General features: G+C 35.7%; 4 protein-coding genes across 4 annotated transcripts; 3 read left to right on the forward strand and 1 right to left on the reverse strand.

Moving 5' to 3' along the window:
* Positions 1 to 497: 497 nt before the first annotated feature.
* Positions 498 to 17,058, reverse strand: LOC120775759 (adenylate cyclase, terminal-differentiation specific). Its single transcript, XM_040106092.1, has 2 exons — positions 16,699 to 17,058; positions 498 to 1,577 (listed from the first exon to the last, which is right to left on the reverse strand). Exons 1-2 carry the CDS (start codon positions 17,056 to 17,058, stop codon positions 864 to 866), a joined length of 1,074 nt encoding a protein of 357 aa, XP_039962026.1. The 3' UTR covers positions 498 to 863.
* LOC120775760 lies at positions 5,398 to 6,394 on the forward strand. Its single transcript, XM_040106093.1, has 2 exons — positions 5,398 to 5,549; positions 5,611 to 6,394. Exons 1-2 carry the CDS (start codon positions 5,451 to 5,453, stop codon positions 6,265 to 6,267), a joined length of 756 nt encoding a protein of 251 aa, XP_039962027.1. The 5' UTR covers positions 5,398 to 5,450; the 3' UTR covers positions 6,268 to 6,394.
* Positions 8,509 to 9,313, forward strand: LOC120775763. Its single transcript, XM_040106095.1, has 2 exons — positions 8,509 to 8,780; positions 8,887 to 9,313. Exons 1-2 carry the CDS (start codon positions 8,649 to 8,651, stop codon positions 9,190 to 9,192), a joined length of 438 nt encoding a protein of 145 aa, XP_039962029.1. The 5' UTR covers positions 8,509 to 8,648; the 3' UTR covers positions 9,193 to 9,313.
* Positions 13,978 to 14,609, forward strand: LOC120775762. Its single transcript, XM_040106094.1, has 2 exons — positions 13,978 to 14,072; positions 14,147 to 14,609. Exons 1-2 carry the CDS (start codon positions 13,998 to 14,000, stop codon positions 14,540 to 14,542), a joined length of 471 nt encoding a protein of 156 aa, XP_039962028.1. The 5' UTR covers positions 13,978 to 13,997; the 3' UTR covers positions 14,543 to 14,609.
* Positions 17,059 to 23,919: the final 6,861 nt, after the last annotated feature.

Consider the following 23,919-nt stretch of genomic DNA (forward strand, 5'->3'; position numbering starts at 1 on the left):
GTTTTCCTCAAATGATCTTCATCAATGATATGTGGAATAATATGGAGACGTATGCTTCCAAGAAGTTGAGAATATCATTGAAAAGATGCTCTGTCATTGTGTATCTTCTAGACTTTTGACTGATGGTTCTCAAGTTAAAGTTTATTTCAAAAAGTTTGACGAAGCAATAACATAAATTGGTCAAAAACCAAAAACTAAGCTGCGAAGAAACTCTGTAAACCTTAGAAATATAGTTTTATGGTACTGCAAAACGACGAATTTTGTGGCAAACTATAGTCTGTGCATAAAAAAATTAAGTTAAAATTGTGAAACTGAAGATCTCTTATAAGAATCTTAGGTGGAAAGTATAGGTACTGTTTGAGATAGTCATGGAAGTTCCACTGCTAGAGTAATATGTGTTGTAAATATATTATTTTCTTGTTTTTGAGATTTTTTTTTGAAACATTTTCCAGCAAAGCCATTCCTTACCTGATTTCCGAAGAAAGAGATGTACGATGTCAAGTACATATTCATATGTTTTTTTATTAGAGGATTTTGTACAACAGTCAGTGTGTGTCTAATCGAACAATTTGAAAGAAATTTCACTACCTGCATAAATTAAATAAAGAAGAGAACTTAAATTTAGATGACTGTTGCTATAAATACAAATTATTTGATTCGAAAAGGCACTCATTTTCATATATTTTTTAGCTCGCAAGTGTACCAAGAGCACTTGAACTACACTGTAGTCCCTGAGCACTTGTTAGGAATTAATTTTCCACTAAAATCCAAAAATTTCGAGGAACATCTTTGCCGAAAAGCCGCCATTTCATCTCATCTCATCTAACTATCTTTACAACTCAGACCACGAGCCGCCCGCGCACTTAGAAGTTGTACTGCAGATTACCGCTGGAGAACTTGACGTGCGACACTTTGTCCGATGGCGAGTACTGCACGCCCAAGAGTTTCTCGGTGGTGCTGGTAACGCTGCCGCTACCCACAGTCGGCGGTATGGGCGAGGTGCTCAGACCGTTCTTGGCGGCATAAGTGGCGGCGGTGGGCGCAGTGGCGTACTGACGTTCAGCCAATTGTTGTTGGCGTTGCATGTAGTTGGCATAATCGGTGCTGGTGTAGATCGGGCTAGTTTGGTGACTGGCGCCCGCTCTGAAAGCGGCTGCGGTGGGCCGGTGTTCGTTGTAGAGCTGACGCAACAGTTGCTGTTGGTAATCCTGTTGGCTCACATACTGCTGTTGCTGTTGTTGCTGCTGCTGTTGTAATTGTTGTTGCTGTTGCAATTGCTGCTGTTGCTGTTGTTGTTGGTAGGCAAGATAGGCGGCCTGCAGCTGATCGACTTGCTGCGGCTGCGCGGTCTTCGGCGATGCCGTCGTATATTGCTGTGCCTGCAACAGTTGCTCTTGCAGTTGTTGTTGCTGTTGGATTTGTTGCAACGTTTGCGCATAATGATCCTGTGCGACCTGTTGACCGGCATAGGTGGGCGTGGCCTGTGTGGCGTACTGCTGGGCGTAGGGATAGGATTGCTGGGCATATTGCAGCGCTTGTTGTTGGTAGGGCGACTGGGCCTCAGCTGCCTGGGAGTACTGAAACGAGAGAGTGATGGCGAACAATTAGTTTGAGAGTGTAATTTATTCTTTTGGTGTGCGAGATTTGTTACGTAATTTTCCACTTCGGATGTATGCATCTCTGGGTTTGGTAATGGATAGTGAATTATTCTGACTGCGGAGCGTTTTTTCTATTTTCTTGAGAACGTAAGATTTTTTACACAGATTTTTTAGGGGACTTTTATTTTTATTTAACATTTATTGAACAAAACAGATATAGAATGAAAAAGCAAAGTTAAGTTTTCACTTTTGTCGCTGTGACATTTAAATATTTCTCATGTTTTGTGTTCAGTTCTGCAGTTTAGACAGTGTTTATAATCCGTTCGCTAGAACAAGGGTGTTTATTAAGCCGAAAATTTAATCCGATAAAGAAGAACCTGTATACTTGATTATTATTTTGTTACTAAAGTACCTGCTTGAACCAAATTTCTGGTTTCTTTGGAACAAGTTTGAGCTCGGAGATCTCTTATCAGAATTTTATCATTACTTTTAAAGATATAGCTTAGCCGAAAGGTTGTCGAATCATTGTCTGCTTTGTTGGTAAATTTTAATATATTGTATTTGCTAGTTTTGTGCAGATATTTTAACGTATTGGAAAGGTAGTGCCCAAAGAAGTTTGATACAAGTTTGTCAGTGATTCAAGTAGCTCCAGGTATTACTTTCGTTTAGTGAAATTGAAAAATCTCGTAGAGAAATCGAAGATCTACATATGTTTACTACTTAAAGCTATAAATAATCAACTAAGAATACTTTCATAGTATTTCTCAGTGCGTGACCATTTCTGCCTTTTCTGCCGCCCATTCGAAAATTAGATTCCACTATTGATGTTTATCAAGTGTTCGGCTCTCTCTGGACAATGAGAAAAAGTTATATCGATAAAAGAGAGAGCCTACTCCATCTATGCCATCTAAAAAGACAATCCTTTCAATGTAAGAGGCTTGTTCGCAGTTTCAAATGTTTTCCTATAAAAGCGGACCTTCGAAGGGACGATGTTATAGAAAACATATACTTATACTAAAAATAATAACTTAAAACGTTTTTTGGAATAAATTGACTTTAATTTGGCGAAATCTGGCTTTTACGAAAATTTTGCTTAATGCTTAAGTCATTGTTTCTCAATTTCAAAAATGTAAAAAAATCCATTTTATTTCATTTCGCTTCGCGTAATATTTGAACTGGTGGAGAAGAGACCTTTTTTAGAATACTTGATATGCCGACGAATTTTCTTTGCATTTCTACTTAATAGCATAAAAGGGCTTAAAAAGATATTTTTCTCGACTTTGATCGGTCAGTTTGTGCTATAGTAGCCCGATGGGAATAATTAGGTTGAATAATCTCGTTACCTTGAGCAATCATCTATGCCAAATTTTATGAAATATTTTTTCAAATGATAAAGTTTTCCATACAAGTGCTTAAATTTGACCGATCAGTTTCTATGACAGTTAAATCCTACCATTACATCCTACAGTGGTCCTATAGTGGTCCTACAGTGGTCCTATGCAGATCGTTATCTCAAAAACTGAGAAACTAGTTCGTGAGTATACAGACGGCTACATCAACTCAGCACATGGCGCTGATAATTTATTTTATAGATTCTCCGTCACTTATTTCTAGCAGTTACAAACTTCGTGGCAAATTTAATATACCCTCTAATTAAAAACTCGTTTTATACAAAATATTTATGTTATGATACATATTTTGGAGCATAAGAAGGTATTCGTTGAATCGTCAATATGATCATGAGATCATAAAAAATTTGTCTCTTCTTATGCATCGAAACCGAAATGTTCACTTTGGAGAACACATTTGGCATGAGTGGTTTAATAAATCTTTGAAAAATTGTATGGGTTCAGATAATATACAATAGGTTAGGTTGAAATCGAGAGATCCCAATTAGACTACTATTCTTTGTGAAACCAAAAAAACTGAGCTCCAGTTTTTGATGTTATAAGTCAGCAAAGCGTCTTGCGGCCAATACAAATTTGTTCAGCCGTTTTATTTTAATTTTCACCAGATGGATGGGCTATACGATGAACCATCCATTTTAACGGATGGACCATCTGAGACGTAGCCGCGACCAACATTTGAAATATGTATGTAATCTTCAAAAAATTAATGCCAAAGAGTGTTCTTTGGAAAGATAATAAATATTTCCTATTAAATTTGAAGTTTATCTGTTTTTTTCTTTAAAAAAGTAGGAAACCTCGAAATGCATCATATCTTAATATGATTTTTTTTGATTTTAAGTAGTTGGCTCGTTTATAAATTAAACTAATTCCATGTCTTAAAATTAAAAAAAAATTAAAACATGATGTAAATATTTTACTTATAAACAGGTTTTCAATCAATGTTTTTTAAAACAAAAATTGAAGATATTAATTTAAAAAATTTAGTATAGTAAAATAAATCAAAATTTTTAAAACCAAAAATGAAAGGTATATATTTTTTAAATTTCAAAAATTTATTGTTATATAACAGTTAAGACTTTTTGTTAAAAAATAATAAAAAATAATTTTTTTTAACCAATTAATTAATTAAATTAATTTTTTGATTTTTTAAATTAATTTCTTTAAGTTAACAAATTTTAATTTTTTACTATTTTTTAACAAAAAGTCTTAAATATTATATAAAAAAAATTTTTGAAATAAAAAAATTAATATATATAATTTTTGCTTTAAAAAATATTGATTGAAAACCTGTTTACCCAAAGAAATCATTTAAAAATTAATTAATTAAATTTAAATTTTTAATTTTTAGTTAAAAAAATTAATTTAAATTTAATTCATTAAAAAAATAATTTAAGAAATCAAAAATTTAATTCAAAAAAAATTAATTAAAAAAATTAAAAATTTAATTAACAAAAAATAATTAAAAATTAAAAATTTAATCTAATCATTTAATTTTTTAAATTATTTTTTTAAACAGTTTTTCAATCAATATTTTTAAAGCAAAAATTAAATATATTAATTTTTTTAATTTCAAAAATTTATTTTTATGTAATATTTAAGACTTTTTGTTAAAAAATAGCAAAAACTTAAAATTTTTTAACTTAAAAAAATGAATTTGAAAAATCAAAAATCAATCAATATTTTTAAAATTTTAATTTTGCAGTTATATGAAAAAAAAAATATATACTAATTTCAACTTTTCCAATTATTGTTAATTTTTTTAATTTTTCAAATTTTCAATTATTTAAATTGAATTTAGCATGCCACAAGTTATATCGACAATCTGTCAAGCTCTTGCATATTAACACATTTACAATAACAAATTGCATAATTCCTTGTCAAATCAAGCCGATTATGCAATGAATACTGATGAGCACAACGCCTCGATGTTATATAAATGAATAAAATTAATTCTCACTGAAATTAAACAATTTCATGGCAATTGAATTGAGATCAAAGATAAACTAGAATGTTTACATTTGCGAATGAACAGCAAAAAACAGTAAACAACATTAACAAATTGCTTATCTCCGAGGCAGGCACACGCATATGTGTTTGTATGTGTGTTTGTAGTTGATGTTATGCAAATGTGCTGAGACCGACTGCACTTCGGTATGCAAGCCGAACTGATGCATGACACTTGCACTGGCAGACAAAGGCTTCCCGATAGCAATTAAATGCTGGCAACGCGATGGAGCGATAACGGTACACAGCGCATAGAGCTAGAAGCGCACAAAAAAATTAGATGAAAAATAATAGAAGTAAAAATAATAATAATTTGCAAAATTTCTGAGATCAAAAACTCATAAATAAATACTTCAAAATGTCATTCGGGTTGAGTCAGCCGAACGCCGCTCAAGAAAGTGCTCTCGAAACGGACCGCTAATATTGGAAATACCACAAAATGAAGATCGAGCGATCGTCGTGTCGAACTAGTAGCCTCGCAGTACTTGCGCTGTGCTGCTGTGTGTCTCAACTAATGACAGTGGCAGCTGCCCCACAGGTAAGCACCTAATACCGTTACTCAAACAACTGAAAAAACACTTTTTTCCCCAACCACTTAGAACTACTTAGAGCAGGTAGCCGCGGGCGCAATGGACATGGCTATGAAAATGGGCGAGATCATGCAGAAAGGCGCCGCCGCACACAAAGATTTCGGCTTTCAACTACCCGGTATGAGCATGCACTCGAAGACCGCAGTCGGTATGGGCGAAGCTATGATACAACGCAGCGATAGCAGCGAGGAGGATTCGGATGAGCGGCGCAAACGTTCGCTTACCAGCGACGAACTGCCCGATGGTGTAGCGGGAAAAGGACCACACACAACATTCACCAAACTCATGCGCAACATCAATGCGCCCTGCATTGGTGGCGGCACGGGCGGCGGTACTGGTGGCGCTGGAGATGGCGGCGATGGCGAGGATATTGTGGATGAGGCACGTCGGCGTATCGCGCGTATGAAGGCGCGCAAAGCAGCCGGTGGCAAGAAGAGCACCACCAGCAAATCGAAGAAGAAAAGTGGACGACGCCGGCGGCAGGTGGAAGCTGCCGATCTCGAAGGTTTGGGTGAGAGTGAGCAAGCGGCGCTCGAGGAGGAATTTCGTGCGCATATGCAGCAATTTGCCGAGAAGATGAATCATGCGTATGAGCATATTGCTGCGTCAGTGATGGAAATGATGAAGCGTATGGAGGAAAACTTCTATGCTGAAGGTGATAAATGATCATGAGGTGGCTTAGTGGAAATTCTATTTTGGTTGTCGGTGGGGTTAAGCTGTTCTGTTTTTAGAAAATTATTCAAATATTATATAAATAAATGTATGTATAAAGTGTTATTGTTCTAAAGCATCATTGGAAAATGTTTTGAAAACACTTTTTTCTTTATTTCCATTCAATCTTGTTTTACTTTGAGAATTTTCCGCCATATTTTTAGCTTCAGTGAGCTTATTTGCCGATTAGGTGAATCTTTGAGTGAGTAACGTCAATTAATTTTAGCTTTTCCAAGTTGATTTTTTAGTTCCTAAACCGTACAGTTGGAATTCTCAGCAGTTTTAAGGAATAAATTTCGTATATACTAGCACATTGTAATCTTAAAATTTTACCGAAACATCTGGAAAAGTATTGTTCCGTATTAAATATGCTATAAACCATAGTTTTGTTTGAGTAAATTAAACACGGTCCAACTATTTCTACTTGCAGTCAAGACTAAATTTTTAAAATTTCTTTTTCTAAGAGAGGATCTTGTAAACATTGAAATGTGGGTTAAATTTTCGAAAGAAACACTCGACAAACCGGAAGAGAGGTTCATCTATATCTCTAGCGGAAGTGCCATTGGGTTTACATATGTTATTGAGAGAAGTTTGACAATGGAGAAGAGTTCATATCGTTAAATGATATTTTCTTGATATTCCGTACGATCTAATATTCACTATAAGCAAAGTAACTGCTTTACTGAGTAGACCTTGTAGAGCCCATAATATACTAAATTTTGCCGGAGAAGTAATTTCATGGATTCATATTCTAGGCAAAAGCTTCTCACGTCGATAGTGATGATTGTAGATGACTTCAAGGTTTCATATTTGATTCAAATAATGCTTGAAGTGTTAAACCAGGAAGTGTTTATTATGGTACAAGTGAGTATTATAACCGCAAAGCTTAGAAATAAGAGGGTTAGTTCAAGCCTATAACTCTACCACACTTAACTTAATACAAATTTTGACGAATTTGCTTAGGCACCTAATTTTTTATTTGTATTTCTTCAGATATGACCGATTTTTAATTTCCTTACTACAGTGAACTCGGAGTAAAAAGGCCACTCAGGAATATTAAGGCATTATTTAACCCTTCATGTTGTCTTATACTTGAAGAGCACAGACGTTGACGAATATCCTAAGCAAGCGCCCATCGGAATCGAGGTCAGTTAGATTCTGATTATGAAGTACTGGAAACCCGAAACGGATTAGTTTGAAAAAGCGCTGGTGAGGACTGGACTAGTGAGGGCAGTATTCTAACACCTCAGTATTTAAGATTGACATCTTACCGAAATAGCTAGCAGGCTAATACTGTTCTCTCCTCCGTCTCGTTAAAACCCTGGCAGTTCTTCAAGTACATTCAACGCACGTCGTCATACTTTTTTTTTGGTTTTTTTGGTTCAACTGAGGCGAGCTCCTGATTCGTGGCCGAACCTGGATCTGAACATAAGCTCTCATAAGGACTTGTGTTAACCCTCGAGTGACTTCCCTGCTTGCATAGATAACCTCGGGGTTCTTAAAGGGCAACAGTTACAACGTGCAGAAATAGCAGCTTGAAGCGGAGACCCATTAGAACAAAAATGAACACACCACAATAAAAATCGCAACGGAAAGAACAGCAAAACAAAGATGGACAAGACGAGGAATACCAGGGTGGGCGGCGGTTATTTAGAGGGGGGTTTTTAGTGATCTGCAAGTGGCACATACCGTTGCTGTGACAACAGCACTGACGATGTGGAAGTCATTTTCCACCCCCTCAACAAAAAATACTTAAAGAGCGAACTCAGTGCCACCTAGCTACTAAACCATGCAACTAAACTCTCACTCTCTGCGATGAAATGAGTGTAAACTAACTCAGCGCCAAGTGATGGTCGATCCACTTTCGCCTAATTCACTCGTATCCTGAAACAACTAATTCACATGTCAAGTGGCACTCGGCAGAAACTATGTGACGTGACTATTAAGCCATTGGATGTGTCACTCTCCTCTATTTAACCTTAATTACTGCAATTGTTATGCGCATTATCGCTTTAGATCTGCTACATTCAATTTATATGTTCGACACTAATTTGCGCCAATTAAAATTCTTCAAAAAACAACACAGCTTCGTGTTAAACGGCAACGACAATCAAACCGCGTATTTATCGTGAGCTTTAAAATGCCTTCATTAGAATTCCATGGCGTGGAATATTTAATTGAAATTGAGCCGGCACAGCAGGCAGCGCGTCATTTAGCACGAGCAGACGAGCACATAGCAACTTCTTAACGAGGACGATATCGCCGTGGGCGTTGCGACTTAGAAATAAGCCAGCAAATATATAAATATTTGCAAAATAAAATAATTGGAAGCGAAAATGAGACGCAGGCAATTAAATTCACTACGCATTTCCCTTGTCGTGTTAGGTTTCCTTCTGTGCTTTAAAGCGAGAGCGACGGCTTTAAGGCTCGGTGGCGCGGAGCTGAAGCAACGAACGCAACCGCAGCCGGTGGGTGGTCCATTACCAAGGCGAAATAGAGACTTGCGCTCTAAATAAAAATACATTAAATAGTTTAAATTAGTGAAAGAATTCCACTAAGAGTATTCCGTTTCAGCTTGTGGCGCGTAGTGCGCGCCAACAACAACCGCAAGCCGGTCACCAACACGACGCGCGAGGCTCGCAGCCTTTTAACGCCTTATTAACTTCGGTTGGACAGTTGGCCGATTCACCACTGCGCCATGGCGGGCATTTGTCGCTGACAGCTAGCAAAGCGGGTAGCCGCAAGCGTTTGGCGCGCGCAGCGGATGATGGTGGCATGGACTTTGGCGATATACTTCAAGCGATAATTCAGTTTGTGGTGACTAGCATTGACGCTTTCCTGAAGCTTTTCGCAATAAAAGCAGGTGATGACGAGAAGTAGTAAGCGGGTGATGAAGGAGGATGACAGATAATTGACTAAGTCATTTGATTTGAAAATATGTTTATGCTTCATTGTAGTGATATGTACTTAAATTTGAAATAAATACTTATTTAATTGGTTTGGAGAATATTGGAATATTCATTTAACTTTTTTATTTGGTATTATCGAAGTCCAGCAAAAAATCCCTTTATTTGAATGCTTGATTTGGAAATAGTTGTAGGGTCTTACAGTGGTATTATCGAACTTTTTATCAGATAAAAATTTTTAAAATCTAATCTGGATAATTTGTTTCGGGATCCCGAACATTTTCAAAGTTGCACTTTACGTGATTGTTATTTTAGAATACTTTTCTTGAAATAGAAAACTAATCTAAATTGTGGTTTGAAATTAATGTTCGGGATCCCGAATTGAATGCATTTGTTTAATAAGAAACAAAGAAGTACTTTTAGTGGGAAGTATTTTTTAAATTAAAACAAAATTAAATCTCTAATTTTCGGGATTTTGAACATATTCAGTACGGGATCCCGAAAATGTTTGCAGTTATATGTTGCGCCCTTGACGTGTTTGATATTTTTGATTACTTTTCTATAAATATTAAACAAAATTATATCATGGCTTATCAAATGATGTGTCGAGATCCCGAAATTATCACACTTACTTCCTATGTACATATGTACATATATCCTCTACGTGTATATGCATGTATATTTGTATATATATTTTAAATAACAAATAAAAAAAATAAATTCTTTTAGCAAAAGGTATTTATTTAAATAAAAAACTATTTCAATACCAAAATTTCGGGATTTTGAAAGTAACATTTCTGAATTTCCTGTCATATAGTATATACATACAAATATTGCGTACTTAATATGTTTGAAGATTTTTGATTTTATTTTCTGTAAATCGCAAATAAACCCTAATCGGCTTTTGTCAATTGCTGTTTCGGGATCCCGAAATTGTTATAATTACTTTGTATGTATGCTTGAGTTAGTTTTTAATAAAAAAAATACGTTTTTTTAAATAAAAAATATTAAATCCCGAAATTTCGGTATTTTAAACAAAAGTTAGTTTTTAATAAAAATACGTTTTTTTAAATAAAAAATATTAAATCCCGAAATTTCGGTATTTTAAAGAAAAGTTAGTTTTTTATAAAAAAAATAAGTTCTTTTAAAATAAAAAAAATTAATCCCGAAATTTCGGGATTTTAAACATTTTTGTTTTCGAATCCCGAATATTTTCAGTTATTTATATTACGCCCATTACTTACTTGTTTGATTATCTTTTGAATATCATACAAACCAAAATCGGAATTTAAAAGTTACTGTTTCGGGATCGCTAAATTATTAGGTTTACTTATTATATCCTTTGCGTAATTATGCTCGAATATTTAATAATAAACCATGAAGTTCTCATATCAAGTAGTAATTAATACATTAGAGACTTTTTATTCGAGAGAGTAAAGGATTGGGAATCCCAGGCTTGTTTCGAAATATTTGAGGATTTCGAAGTATTTATATACTCGCGGTTAAAAGTAATAATTGTGGATAATGCTGATGCAATTTGTCTCGAGAAAGCTTCCAGGTCATTAAAAGCCTCAATCTTGAAGCACGTACTATATTTCAATGCTCTAGTTATTGCCATAGAAACATTTATTTTTTAATGTAGAAAGATTTGAAAATTTCTAGTTACTTCGTGGGATTTTGAAGTAAAAAAAAGGTTAACATGAGCTTTTTGGGAACTATATCATACAAGCATTGATACATACTGGCGGAATATAGTATATAATAATGGCTACAAATGATTTCTATAAACTCTCAAAATTAAATATCCGCATGAATAACGGAAACATTTGTACACATAACTACGTGTGTATATACATTTCGTGCTCCACTCAAATTTGCATATGGTCAAAGTGGCGATAATCGAACACGCAATATCAAAATGAAGCGGAAATAGCAATGCCAGTAATTAAATAGCCATAAGCATTTAATTAGATTATGGTCTTCTGATGAAATTGATTATTGTTATATTAATATTGTATTCAATTTAAATACAAAGAGATAATGCGTGATTGGTTTTGTTTGTCGTATACAAGGGGCATGGTTCCAGTATAAATTTGGTTCTCGTTTTTCATGAAATTTTTAATTGCATCCGCAAATTAAATACACTACCGCAATAATACTAATGCAATAACTTAACTCAGAGCAGCGGCTTAATTGACTGCTTAATTTAACTAAATGGAGTGCAGAATATTTAATTAGTTTATTTTTGCTTATTGAAAATAGCAAATTAATTATATATTTATATATTTATCTTCAAAACTATTTATATGTATCTCGCTCTGGGAAATTGGTGATAATAATTTAATATTAACTAAAAAAATTTAATTTTATATTCACTCTTTTTTAATACTGAGAGTTGTAAAGTATTTAATTTATATAAAGAAACTGCTTTTCGAAAAAAAATATATATCTGAATAATAAGAAATAAATTTTTTTTTAATAAAAGCTGAAATTATTTTTTTTAATTATATTTTTTTTATTCAACTTTGGAACAGGAAATAAAACCTAATTGAAAACATCTCTAACGCATGCTTACTATTTTTAGTTAGAAACTATTTTTAATTTTATAATATTGATAATAATTTTTCAGCTTTTTTCAAGCTGTTTACTCGTTGTTTCCACATTTGAAAGACAAAATTGTAATTGAATAGTATTCTAAAAATTTTCACTTGTTAAAATGTGCAATGAATATTTATATTTTTTAATAATAATAGCAATACAATATTATATATCTGGTCTAACTCTATGAAAAAAGCATTTCAAAATTTTTTGTTTTTCAGATATGTATCTTCAAACAAGTATTATATTCCTTCAAATTACTTTTCAATCATTTTTTGAAAATATCTAAGTAAGTTTTGTTCAAAACGAAATTCCTTAGCAATATTTTGCGTAAAGATAGATATAATATTTTAATTCAAAACGTGATTTCTTTGAAAATAATTTTAAATATTTTATCGAAAAAAAAAATTAAATATAACATGATTTTTTTGTAAATAATTTTAAATATTTTATCGAAAAAAAAAATTAAATAAAATTTTGTCACTATTAAACAGGATAGTTAAATGAACATGAAATTGAAAAAAACTAAATTTTTGTTATTATTTTTCAATATTTTTGTCCAAAAAATTAAATAAAAAGGAGTTTTTTGTAAATGATTTGCAATACTTTTCGTTTAATCAAAGTGATTTTTGAACCAAAACTTTATTTCTTCCAAATTAATTACCAATACTTTTTTCGAAAAAAAACGAAATAATGCTTCGCTTCAAAACTTGATTTTTTATTCATCAATTCATCATTAGTTTTTCGAAAATTACGATAACGTTTTATGTGAAAACTTAATTTTTTATAACTAATTAGCAAAATTTTTTCGGAAAAAATCGAATTAATTTTTTTTTTTTTTAATTTTTTTTTGTATTTTTTATAATGTTCTTGGAAAAAATAGAAATAATTTTGTGTTTCAAAAAATATTTTTTTTTTAATTATAGGTAATTAATTATAAAAAAAACAATTTTTGAAACAAAAAATTATTTCCATTTTTTCCAAAATCATTATAAAAAACACAAAAAATTTTCAATAAAAAGTCCATTAAAAATTTGCGAAAACGATATACTTTTAAAAAATACCAATATTTGTTCAAAAGTAAATTAAAATAATGTTTTGTTTCAAAACTTGAATTTTTTATAATTAGTTATCAATAATTTTTCGAATAAAATAGAAAAAACTTTTTGCAATAACGATACTTTTTAAATAATCATTACTAGTTTTTCGAAAGAGAATAGAATAAAAATTCTCGAATATCAATACTTTCTCGAAAATTAATTAAATTCATGTTTTGTTTCAAAAATTTTAAATTTTTATAATTAATTATCGAAAATTTTAGAATATAATAGAAAAAAAAATTCCAAAACCGATATTTTTCAAAAACAAAATTGAAATTCAAAGCTTGCAATTATTATAATTTATTATAATTAACTGCATGTATTTTTTTTATAAATAACTGTCAATAAATTTAAATAATAAAAATAAATTTTATTATCGAAAATTTTAGAATATAATAAAAAAAAATTTCCAAAAACGATATTTTTCAAAAACAAAAATTAATTTCAAAGCTTGAATTTACTATAATTTATTATAATTACCTACTGGTAATTTTTTTTATAAATAATTATCAACAATTTTAAATAATAAAAATAAATTTTCAAAATTTTGACTTAAAACGCATCTTTGAAAATGTTGTTGACTTGTTCTTACTTGCCAAAGAGTTTCCGCTTTTAATTTACATATTTCCAAATCAATCTCCACATTAATTCTAAATTATGCACTAAACTATATAGACCATATCATACTATTCCGGAGTCAAGTTCTATTAAGAGGGTGCAACATAGTCGTTGCAGAAGTTATTAATTATAAGAGTTTTCAAAATCTTATTTCGATATTCAATTCTACAACTACTCTCCATTTTTCTATATTCCCTCAGCCCAATAGATTTACTTCCTTTCCCACCATTGCATTCATAACTTTCCTAAATCAAAAAATAATAATTATCAGCATACAGGTGTTTTCCACCGCAAGCAATTGAATGTGAGATATCATCAATATTCACTCAATAGCCACAAATCATCACTAATCATCAATTAAACGAATTGCCTGCAAACTGCACACGAAGCAAGCTTACCTGCGAATATAAATTATTACATGCCGCACAGTCGCTTTTGCTAAATCAAAGCAGACGGACGGAGGATGCAAAAACTCATATTTTTACTGCACAGTGTTGCATTTTGCTGCGTGCACGCTTTGCCGTTGCCGGTACCACAGGTGGTTTACAATTATCTTCTCACTACTAACCTCAAAAAAAATTTATTCAACTATTTTACTTCCACCCCCGGCAGGACTTCCAAACCGGCGCACTTTTGTTGGCGGGTCAAATGAAGGAGGTGCTGGATAACGGTGCAGCCATGCAAAATCAAAAGGAATTCGAATTTATGGGCGTCAAGGTAAGCAATGATATGGCTTTCGGCTTTGGCGATGCGCTAAAAATGCCGGGACATAGGCGCAGACGTGAAGTCGACCCAGAGGCAGAGGCAGAGGGTGCAGATAATTCCTTAGGCAATGAAGCGGATAATTCATTCATCACTGATTACATTGAATGTGTACCGTTCGTAAATGAGGAACGTAAGAAGCGAGCCCCTGCTCCACGTAGTTCTTCGCAGAGTAGTTCATCGTACTCTTCGTCAGATTCATCGTCCTCGTCTTCCTCTTCGTCGAGTGAATCTGATGACCGTTAATGGTTGATAACGCAGAGTAAATGAACTTAAGCGCGAATTTTTCAATAAAATCTTTTTCTTTTTTGTGAGAAAATTGTTTTGATCTCTGGAGCTCAGGGTCGCTTTAGTACAGCGTCAGAACTTTTTTGTCGGCGTATGTTTTGTTGTTGATAATATGTTGTAGTGTAAGCAGTTAGGAAACATTGTCAGACAAAACAGTTCTTAGAATGACCAGTATATAAGTTTAGGAGAATAATATTGCGTCTTCTAGAAGTTTTGTAAATATTCATTATTTAAATTTATAGCCTCGGAAGGGATCAACGGTAAGTGGCTAATTCCTTTCAGATTAATTTAAAATTTAAGCGGATCCCTTAGACGTGTTAGAAGGTAGTTAATTTGAGTTCAAAACTCATTCGATTCGTACCAGGAAAAGTAAGTATGTAAGAGCTTAGAGTACATACTTGACATTACAAGTATAGAGGCTACAACAGTACGGTTTGCATGAAGAAGTAGAGGTAGCGGTTTTGAACCCTGAGATATGGTCAGAATGAAATATAGCTTAAAGTTACAAAGTTCAAATTCCGTAACTGTATGTACGAATGCCCTAAATACAGCTCTTCACTAGGAATGCCCTACGCTGCGCCTGTTCCTGGTAGAACAAGGAGTTTGGGTCTTGCAAACGCAAAGTACGGGAATGCTTCAACTGGGCTAAGCTGACAGAAAGCGAGGACTGTTGGAACGAATGAAAACATCTGCTAATGGACTACAAGAATTCGGTACGCAGGACAAAACGAGAATCCCGGAAGAACTTTTGTGGTGGCGCTGAAAATACTCACGAGGTGGCGAGACTTAGGGAAATATTATGCCTCGCCCGGTCTAATTTACAAAAGTAGCGGAGAGTACACGGGCAGCTACCAGGATTCATTGGAAAGCCTTGTTAGTGCGCACTTTTCAGGCTGTTAGAACGCAGTAAGTTGTAATTACGAAGGGAGTAATGCAGTAAACATTCCCGAACACATCTTTGCGGAGAATAAAATATAATGGCAATCCGCTCATTCGACCCATACTGTGGCATACTCATGGAAAGAGGCTAACTCCAAAAAACGTAATCAATATTGGATAAACATTACACATACATTGCCTCAACGACGATCTCGACATGGTAAGGAAAATCAAAATACGTTGAAACGATCGGAAGATCGGAAGTACACAAATTTCCTATTGGCACTCGATAGAAGAGACTGTAGGAACATGATCTTAATACTAACTGATCACTGTCTGGTGGCGACACAGACCCGCAGAACGAGAAGAGTGTAGGAAATGTCTAGAGCAGGGGACAATGGTAACAATTGAGCATCTTTTGTGCACCTGTTCTGCATTGGCAAGACTACGCTGTAAACATCTGGAGTCCCCTCGGTATGATACACTGGAGGTGGTATCAATAGTAAACCCATAGAGTCTGTTAAAATTCGTGCCAAGCACAGGCATCCTAAAGGATGACTACTCCTTATGGACTTAGTACTGAACTCCATCTGGTACAGCAAAGAACCAAAAGTGTTCTATGCGTGGCTCATTGGTCTACCAGACTAACTTAACCGGACCTAACCTAACCTACAAAGTTATTTTGCTAGAGTAAAGTACCAGAAATGCTTTAGGAAAAATCGTGTTATTGAACTGAAGTTCGGACTGGTTGATAGATCCTAGTATCGAGTTAAGATTTAACTCTCCCGCAACTCTGTGCAAAATTTTTCGTCCAGTTTAAGATGCAGATGTTCCATCAATTCGAGACTCGCTATAGTTTTTTGTACACTGGAATTACGCATAAAATTTCTATCAATGGTTAAAATTTCAGATACCGAGACCCCTTTAGCGATAGGTTTCGAGTTTTGTAACGACTATGGCCATCCTGTAATGAAAGTGGTCCGGGAACTTTACTCAGTACTAAAGATCACCTAGATCCAAATCAAAATCTGCGTCTAACACATATTTTCTTTACTTTCAAAGAGCGGCGCCTCCTCAAACAAAACCACCGTTATTTTCACAGAACTTTTACACAAAGCTTATTTGCTGCTGATTACAAAACTTCAAATCCATTGCTTTAGCCATCGTAAGCGAGATGTGAACAACCGTTACAAATCGGATTAGACGGCACAAAGACCAAACACGCTAACACTCACCTGTGCTGGGGAATATTGCTGGGGCTGCGCATACTGCTGTTGTTGCGGTTGCGAAAATTGTTGTTGTTGTGGTTGCGCGTACTGTTGTTGTTGTTGCAGCTGTGGCTGTGACAATGGCTGGGCGAATTGCTGTAGCTGTTGGGCAACAGGCGATGCCTGCTGACGTTGTTGTTGCTGCTGTTGGCCACCAAACACGCGCGAGAAGCTCTGCTGCAGCGCCGGTGTCTTCAGGGTGAACGAATTCGAATTGGCATCCGTGTGGTAGGACAATTGCGCCGACGAAGCGTGCAACAGGCAGGCGACCACCAAACCGAGCATTGCCACCCGCGTGGCGGTGTGCGCACAATTACCACGAGCCATGGCTAATGAATCCTTTTTTCTTTCTTTTTTCGGAGGGGGGCGGTTACGTGTACGCTCTGCGTCTGATTAGCGTTGGTTTAATTTTTGTTTCGTTAGTCCGTTGCTTGCGGTAAACAACGACAATGTGTTCGCGTTTAATACGACAACTGATTGGCGCTGGCGCTTTTGTGGTTTTTGGTTTTATATCAACTTAATTTTAGTCCGCCGCGCGCTTGCTTTTGTTGTAGTGCACTTGTGGTCGCGCAGAGTGTGAACGAGTGGCTGGCTAAGTGTAAGTCGTTAAGTCGTCGCGTGCTAATGTGTGCGCGGAATGAGCAAGAAGCCGAAAATGAATGTCTCGCATTCCCGCCAGGGGGGGCGGGGGTCTTATTAGTGTGCAATGTGTGGGCTCAACCCGTGTGTCTTGCGGTGAATACCGAATGTGTTTACTTTTATTTCGTATCGATTCAATTTTAAGCCGATTGTGGAGCGTTATTACCAATAAGCACAAATGAATATGATAAGCGGATCAATCTCTCTTTTTGGAAAAGTATTACGTTAGCTCGTTGCACATTTTATTATTGTTATTGTTGTATTTAATTTACACACATATGAATAGTTGGGAATGGAATAGGCGTAAAGCAGATGTTATTAAACATACAAACAGACACATATACATACACATATACATATAAAATGCGGGTTAGGCTAGGTTTGGTGCTGTCCCTTAGATGGCAATCCAAACTGAAAAGCTGAAGAATGATCCTTCGAACTTTTTCCAAAGATAGGTACAGCCCTTCGTATTATACGTTCGTGTTTAATTTGATCTCCATGTGATAATTAGTGTGTTTTTGGCAGATGTTTCTTACGAAGCAAAAAATTTATTTTACAATGAAAAAAAAAATTAAATAAGAAGTTTGCTGAAAACTTCGTTTTTCCAATGAAATTATAGCTTCATGGAATTATTGGAAATGTTGCAGTGGTATATTGGTGAACACAATTATTTGAGTGGCACACAGCAGTCAGTAAAGGTCGAAAAACTTAAAAAAACATTGCTTGAAATTGGTGTTGTTGGCAACAGAGCGACAGGAGCGGATTTCAACTCCTCTTAGCGATCGGCTTAACATAGTTTGATACATGTTTTGGTATAAAGCGTTTAAAGGCTAGACTCTTACTGAAATACCTGAAATTTTTGAAAAAACGACTTCGAGAAAAGTCACAAGAGAGATGCTTGACAAGCTGGATGAGGGCCCTGAGTTTATCAAAAAGCAACATTACTGGTGACGTGGCGTTGGCAAATGAATATACTATGACGTATAAATCGGTCCAATCATCTTGCTGATGGCGCTCCAAAAATGATCCAACATTAAAGTAAGTCAACTGAAATACATTATGGAAAATGCAAATAAAACGCAAAATATTTATTTCGTCGCCTTCAAAGTAATCGCCTCCTTCAGCGAATTTCGTTTTATCTTTTCCATGGACTGAAAACGGGTATCACTGAGCGGAAATTCCAGTTTGCGGAACAAAAAAAAATCACACTGAGCGAAATCTTGTGAATAAGGTGATTGATTGATGGTATTCATTGCGTTTTGGCTTTAAATGCGGTGACAATCGTGGCTCCATGTTCTTCCATTGTTCTTCCACAATTCCAGCCATTTTCGACGCCACAATACGACCAAATAGAAATCCTTATTGACCGTCTGTCGCTCTGGAACAAATTTATTTGGCATAAAACCACGAATATCGAAAAAAACAATGAGCATCATCTTGATTTTTCAGCAAGTTTTTTTTGGTTTCGTCTCGTTTTTTTCCTCCACTACGATGATTGGTGACTTGTTTGCATCCTTGGTGTTTGGCATGGTAATTAAGTACAGTCCTACCAATTTACCGAAATACATTTTTTTGAAATATCACTTACCGACGAATTTCATTACGATTTTCGGCTGCTTTTTTGCCACAATTTTATAAAATACTTGAAAATATTTTTTTTTTTTTTGACTTCACCTCGTGAATACCAATTAATTATTTAAGAGACTATTTTCAGAAGTATTTCATGCTTACACTAATTTTCACGAAATTCTGACTTCTCAAGGCGATCTGTCTATGAAAATCGAGTTTCAGGCAAATCTCAAAGTCTATATTTGTGATTTATTTCGTCCATGTCAAGGAATGTGCTTGAAGCCAGTGTAGTGTTGTTTTCTAGTCCCACAACCACACATACCCTTGATTGTTTGAGTGATAACGTGGCATATATTGGTCATCGCATTTTACTCTTTGTTAACAACCAACTTTTGAAACGTACCACCGTAATGGCTCCACTCTCTCACTTTACTTATACCGAGCAATTTTCTTAATTTTTTTTAACATTTAGGTTCTTATTGAATCATAGTCAACTTTCTTGGAAGTATGATCAAACCAAAAAGATAGATTTTAAGTCGCTACATTCAGGAATGCTTCATCAAAAAGTGGTTTTAGTAGATCCATTCCTAGCAGCTTTAGAGGTATAGACTTTTCGTAGAATTATTTATGAGGTTGATAGCGCCACTTAACTGATTTTTGGCCAGTCTGCTTGTTAATTCTTGATATTTAGCATTAGTCATCTTCGATTAAATTATTAGTGTCTTTCAGAAGAGTAATTATACATTTCTAAAGTAAATATGCGATATCATCTAGTGTGCATAGTCACTTAATAACACGATTGAACATAATGCAGCAGCGCAAAGCGTAGCAGGGCCTCACATGTTAAGCACAGCACCGTCAGCCAATTGTTAATTCATTTATTAACTTTCTATGTAATATTACTATAATTTTCCCAGTTATTTTATATTATATTAGTATAAACCTTGGAGTTTTGAATTTCGGCATGTTTTAACGACCTTTCTTTAGACTTTTTTATTATTATTTTTAAATACCTCTTTTTGGTTAAAATTTTTTTTTTTGTTTAAATATAGTGTATTACGCGAGTGTATCTAGTACTAGAGGGGGTCGCTGATAGAAATAAAGCGAATGTTAAGGGGATATTCTGGTCTAGAAGTTAAAAAAAAATCGATTTTTTTTTCAAAGTTTAACTATTCAAGAATATGTGTACAAGAGGATTCTTCAAAATTCAAATTATTTTCGGAGATATAGGCATTTTTCTGACCCGGCATCCAAACTGGTTCGGCCGGAACTAATCGAACAAAAGACTTTACGCGAAACTTTAAACGCGTTTTTCTCAAAACTAACTTTTTCGGAACGATACCCACGATTTCTCAGGTTCTACTGGACCGATTTACTTGAAATTTTTATAGAGTCTTCTTTATAGGCTTGTCTATGGTTGCAACTAGCCCCATTTTCAAATTTTTATTTTTTATTATTGTTAAAAAAATCGAAATAGTCAGAAAAAGTGATCCAAAAAAACTTTTTTTCGGGAAGTCGCCGTTTTGCGAAAATTTTTTTTTCCCACTTTCCAGTAGCTCCGGCCATTGCGACATTATTGTATTAATAATCTTTTTTTTTTTTGGTTTCAGATAACTAGGAGGGTTGAAATCATGGGTATGGTCACGTGGAAATTTTTAGAGACCCCCCACTTCGTCAGCTCAAAATTTTTGATATCTTTTACTTTTTTTAGTTTTTAATTGTTTTCTATATTCTTCTAAAATTAACAAATAACTAATAAAAATATGGAAAATAATAATTGCCCTTTTTTACGTCACTTAAAAAATTACCTGAAATTCATGCTTCTAGACCAGAATACCCCCTTAAGAAGAGTCTGGTAAAAATACATTTTAATATACGAGAAAAATTATTTCTTGTATAATTTGTGCGATTGGCTGGAGAGTAACACTTGGCGAATCAAAGTCAGCTATTACAAGATTCTGTCTTCCAGCGAAAACATTTTATGAAGGTGTGATTGAAAGAAGAAGAAAAAAGCTTTTGCCGATCTATTTGGTGGCTCACAACTTCATGAAATTTCCGAACGGCCTGTCAAACGGATCAAGGGGAGATGGAAGGCCCAAAGAACATGAAGGATCGGCAAGATCATGTGCAATAGTCCCGAACGATAAACACGCATGTTTTTACCCACTCGTTCCTACTCTTGTGGAAACCAAAGTGGTGATCTAGTACGGAATTCAGAGCATACTGAAGTTATTGAAAGAACACACCTCCAGCCAGCTGAACGGTAGTGAAAGTGTAACAGCTGGAGATGGCGAACCAGATTCGCCTATGGGACGATGAAATATATCTTCAACAGCCCGACTATTGTGAGGTTCGAAGAACAATAAAGTCAGGGGCTAATGGATTACTGGCCGAGCTATTCAAACACGGCGGCAAAGAACTAACAAGCTGCAAGAATCAGCTTCTTTGCAAGATATGGTCGGTTAAAAGCACGTTCGACGATTGGAAAGTAAATGTGATCTGCTCAATTCACAGAAAGTGGCACTCCAAAATCTGCGCCAATTACCGTGTGATAAGCCTCCTCAAAGTCGCATAAAAGGTCTTATCGAGCGTAGTGTTTGAAAGACTGAAGCTCATCATCTTTCTATCTTGGAGCCAGCATCTACATCAACAATAATATCAGCGTTGAAATCACTCTTGTCAAGCCAACAGCTGCTACTTTGGACTGAGTAGGGAATTGAAAAGTGAAGTCCTCTCCCGACGAACAAAGACGAAACTCTGCAAGTACCTCAACATTCTCAACCTGCTATACGGTGCGGTGGCATCGACAATGATATCACTTGATGAGTCGACCTTAAGAGTATTCAAGAGCAGCGTTTTGCGGAAGATTTATCGCATTGGCATTGGCAAGTACCGCAGTCGATGTAACGATGAGCTGTACGAGGTACACGGCGAAGTTGACATAGAAACAAGAGACAAGACAAGAGGCTGCGCGGGCTAAATCATGGTGTCCGAATGGAAGAGAACACGATAGCTTTGAAGGTTTTTGATGCAGCACCCGCTGGTGGAAGCAGAGGAAGAGGAAGACCTCCATAAACTCGGCTATAACCACGTAAACGGTCTCTTTGCCATTTAAAAAGAAAAAGATCTCGAAAAGACTGCAGCATTGTTGTTGGCCTAGTGTGGTGTAACAAAGTAATGGTGGCACATGCAGAAAGTGCAAGGAAGTAGGCATGAGTGGGACGCTGGCAAAAATCCTCTACTTCTGTTGTTTTTGTCTGGAACTCGTTTAAGATATCTAAGAGCTTCGTGCATTACTCTTATGTGCAGTTGGGCGTTCTCACACGTCCACTGCTTATATTTATTATTGCTATGGTTAAACGACCCGCCCTAGTAATTTAGACACCCGCTTACGAACACACAGCATTGTGCCGTGAATTAGCGCTCGAGTGTTAAATATAGCATTGTTTCATTTCCCTTTCAATTGCTGCAACTATTACGCTATAATGACTGTCAGTGTTAAGCGCCGACGCTGCGCCTGCGCGCACTTGCTCCGCGTGGCTTTTGGTAACTGCGAGAGCTACGCGCGGCGCGTTGCATGCCAGTCACGTGCGCATTTAAGCCAATAAAACGCACACACAGACGCACGCGTTGGCTGGCCGTCCGTCGCTTGCAAAGGCCACTCACGGCGCTTACTGCTACTGTTACTTGCTGCTTGCTGTTGTTGTTGCTGCTGCTTTTCGGCTGCTACGTGCGACGCTTTGCCGAAAATCGCCCACGCCGATTTGGAATTCAGTGGCCGTGGTCAGTTTGCTTGTGAACTTATGTCACACTCCGACCAAAAATCAACGCCGCAGCCAAAGCTTTATCAACAAAAGCACAGCGAAAACAAAAACAAAAGTCTGCAAATAATAACAACAACAAAAGGACGCAAATAAAGCGCGTATGAAGCAAGTAAAGTCGCCGCAATTGACTTTACGTGCATTGTTGCTTGGTATTTATTTGCCTTCTGCGCGTTTATTTAATGTTCTCGCACACACACACATGCATATATATCACACACACATACAAGCAGTTTTACTGCCTTTCGTTAATGGCGTTGCCGCGTGCGCTTTTTTCGCCGCTTTATTGTTATTATGTTCACTGCTCATTTGTGGTTATTTGTACTGTTATTACGCACGCACACACGCACATGCACACACCTACATATATATATGTATGTATATTTAAGTATAGCGCGCTTATTGGCTGGGAGGAGGAAGTGTCGCTTGCGAAATATACGACAAATTGGATTTCTTTCGTCCGTCCAACCGCCCGTTAGTCCGTCCGTCTGTTCGTAACGCACGCAATCGGTTTCACCGCTTGTGGTTTGCGTGCGTGTGTGTGTGTGCGTGGCTTTTGTTTGCATTTAATTACACTTGATTTGCATTTTTTCGGTTGCCAGTACATTTCCGCGCTGCATAGCGAAGCGATTTTCAAATTCCTTTCGCGTTGTTTGCATTTTTAATGCGATTTGTCGCCACTCGCCGCCAGCCACTCTCCACTCGCCGCTCGCCGCGCCACGTTCTTCGGCTGACACATAGCCAGCGCCACTTATTTTGCCATTTTTCTGCAATTTTTCGCTACTTAAAAATCGCAAGTAAAATAAAAAATAAATATACAACAACAAAAACAAGAGGAAAGCATTAATCTTGGCATTCTTATTGCGCCATTTGGCCTCGAACCGGGGATTTGCAGTTCGTCATTGAGTTGTCAAGCTAATGCCGCGCAACAATTGTCTACAAATAACAGTAATTTATTTGTTTTCTTTTCATCGTGTTGTCTCTTAAACATAATAAATAGCATTTTGGAGATTTACAAAAATGTACCAAAATGCGTCAATTTTGCGGAGATTTGTTTGGTAAGCAAATTTTGAGTGAGGTCTTAGTCTCTAACAAAACAAAACCAAGAAGAAGTCTTAGGGGTGTGACTTAAAACTCAAAATAAACATTTTAAGAAGTT

This window comes from Bactrocera tryoni, chromosome 4 (genome assembly GCF_016617805.1).
Source record: "Bactrocera tryoni isolate S06 chromosome 4, CSIRO_BtryS06_freeze2, whole genome shotgun sequence".
Classification (NCBI taxonomy): Eukaryota; Metazoa; Arthropoda; class Insecta; order Diptera; family Tephritidae; genus Bactrocera; species Bactrocera tryoni.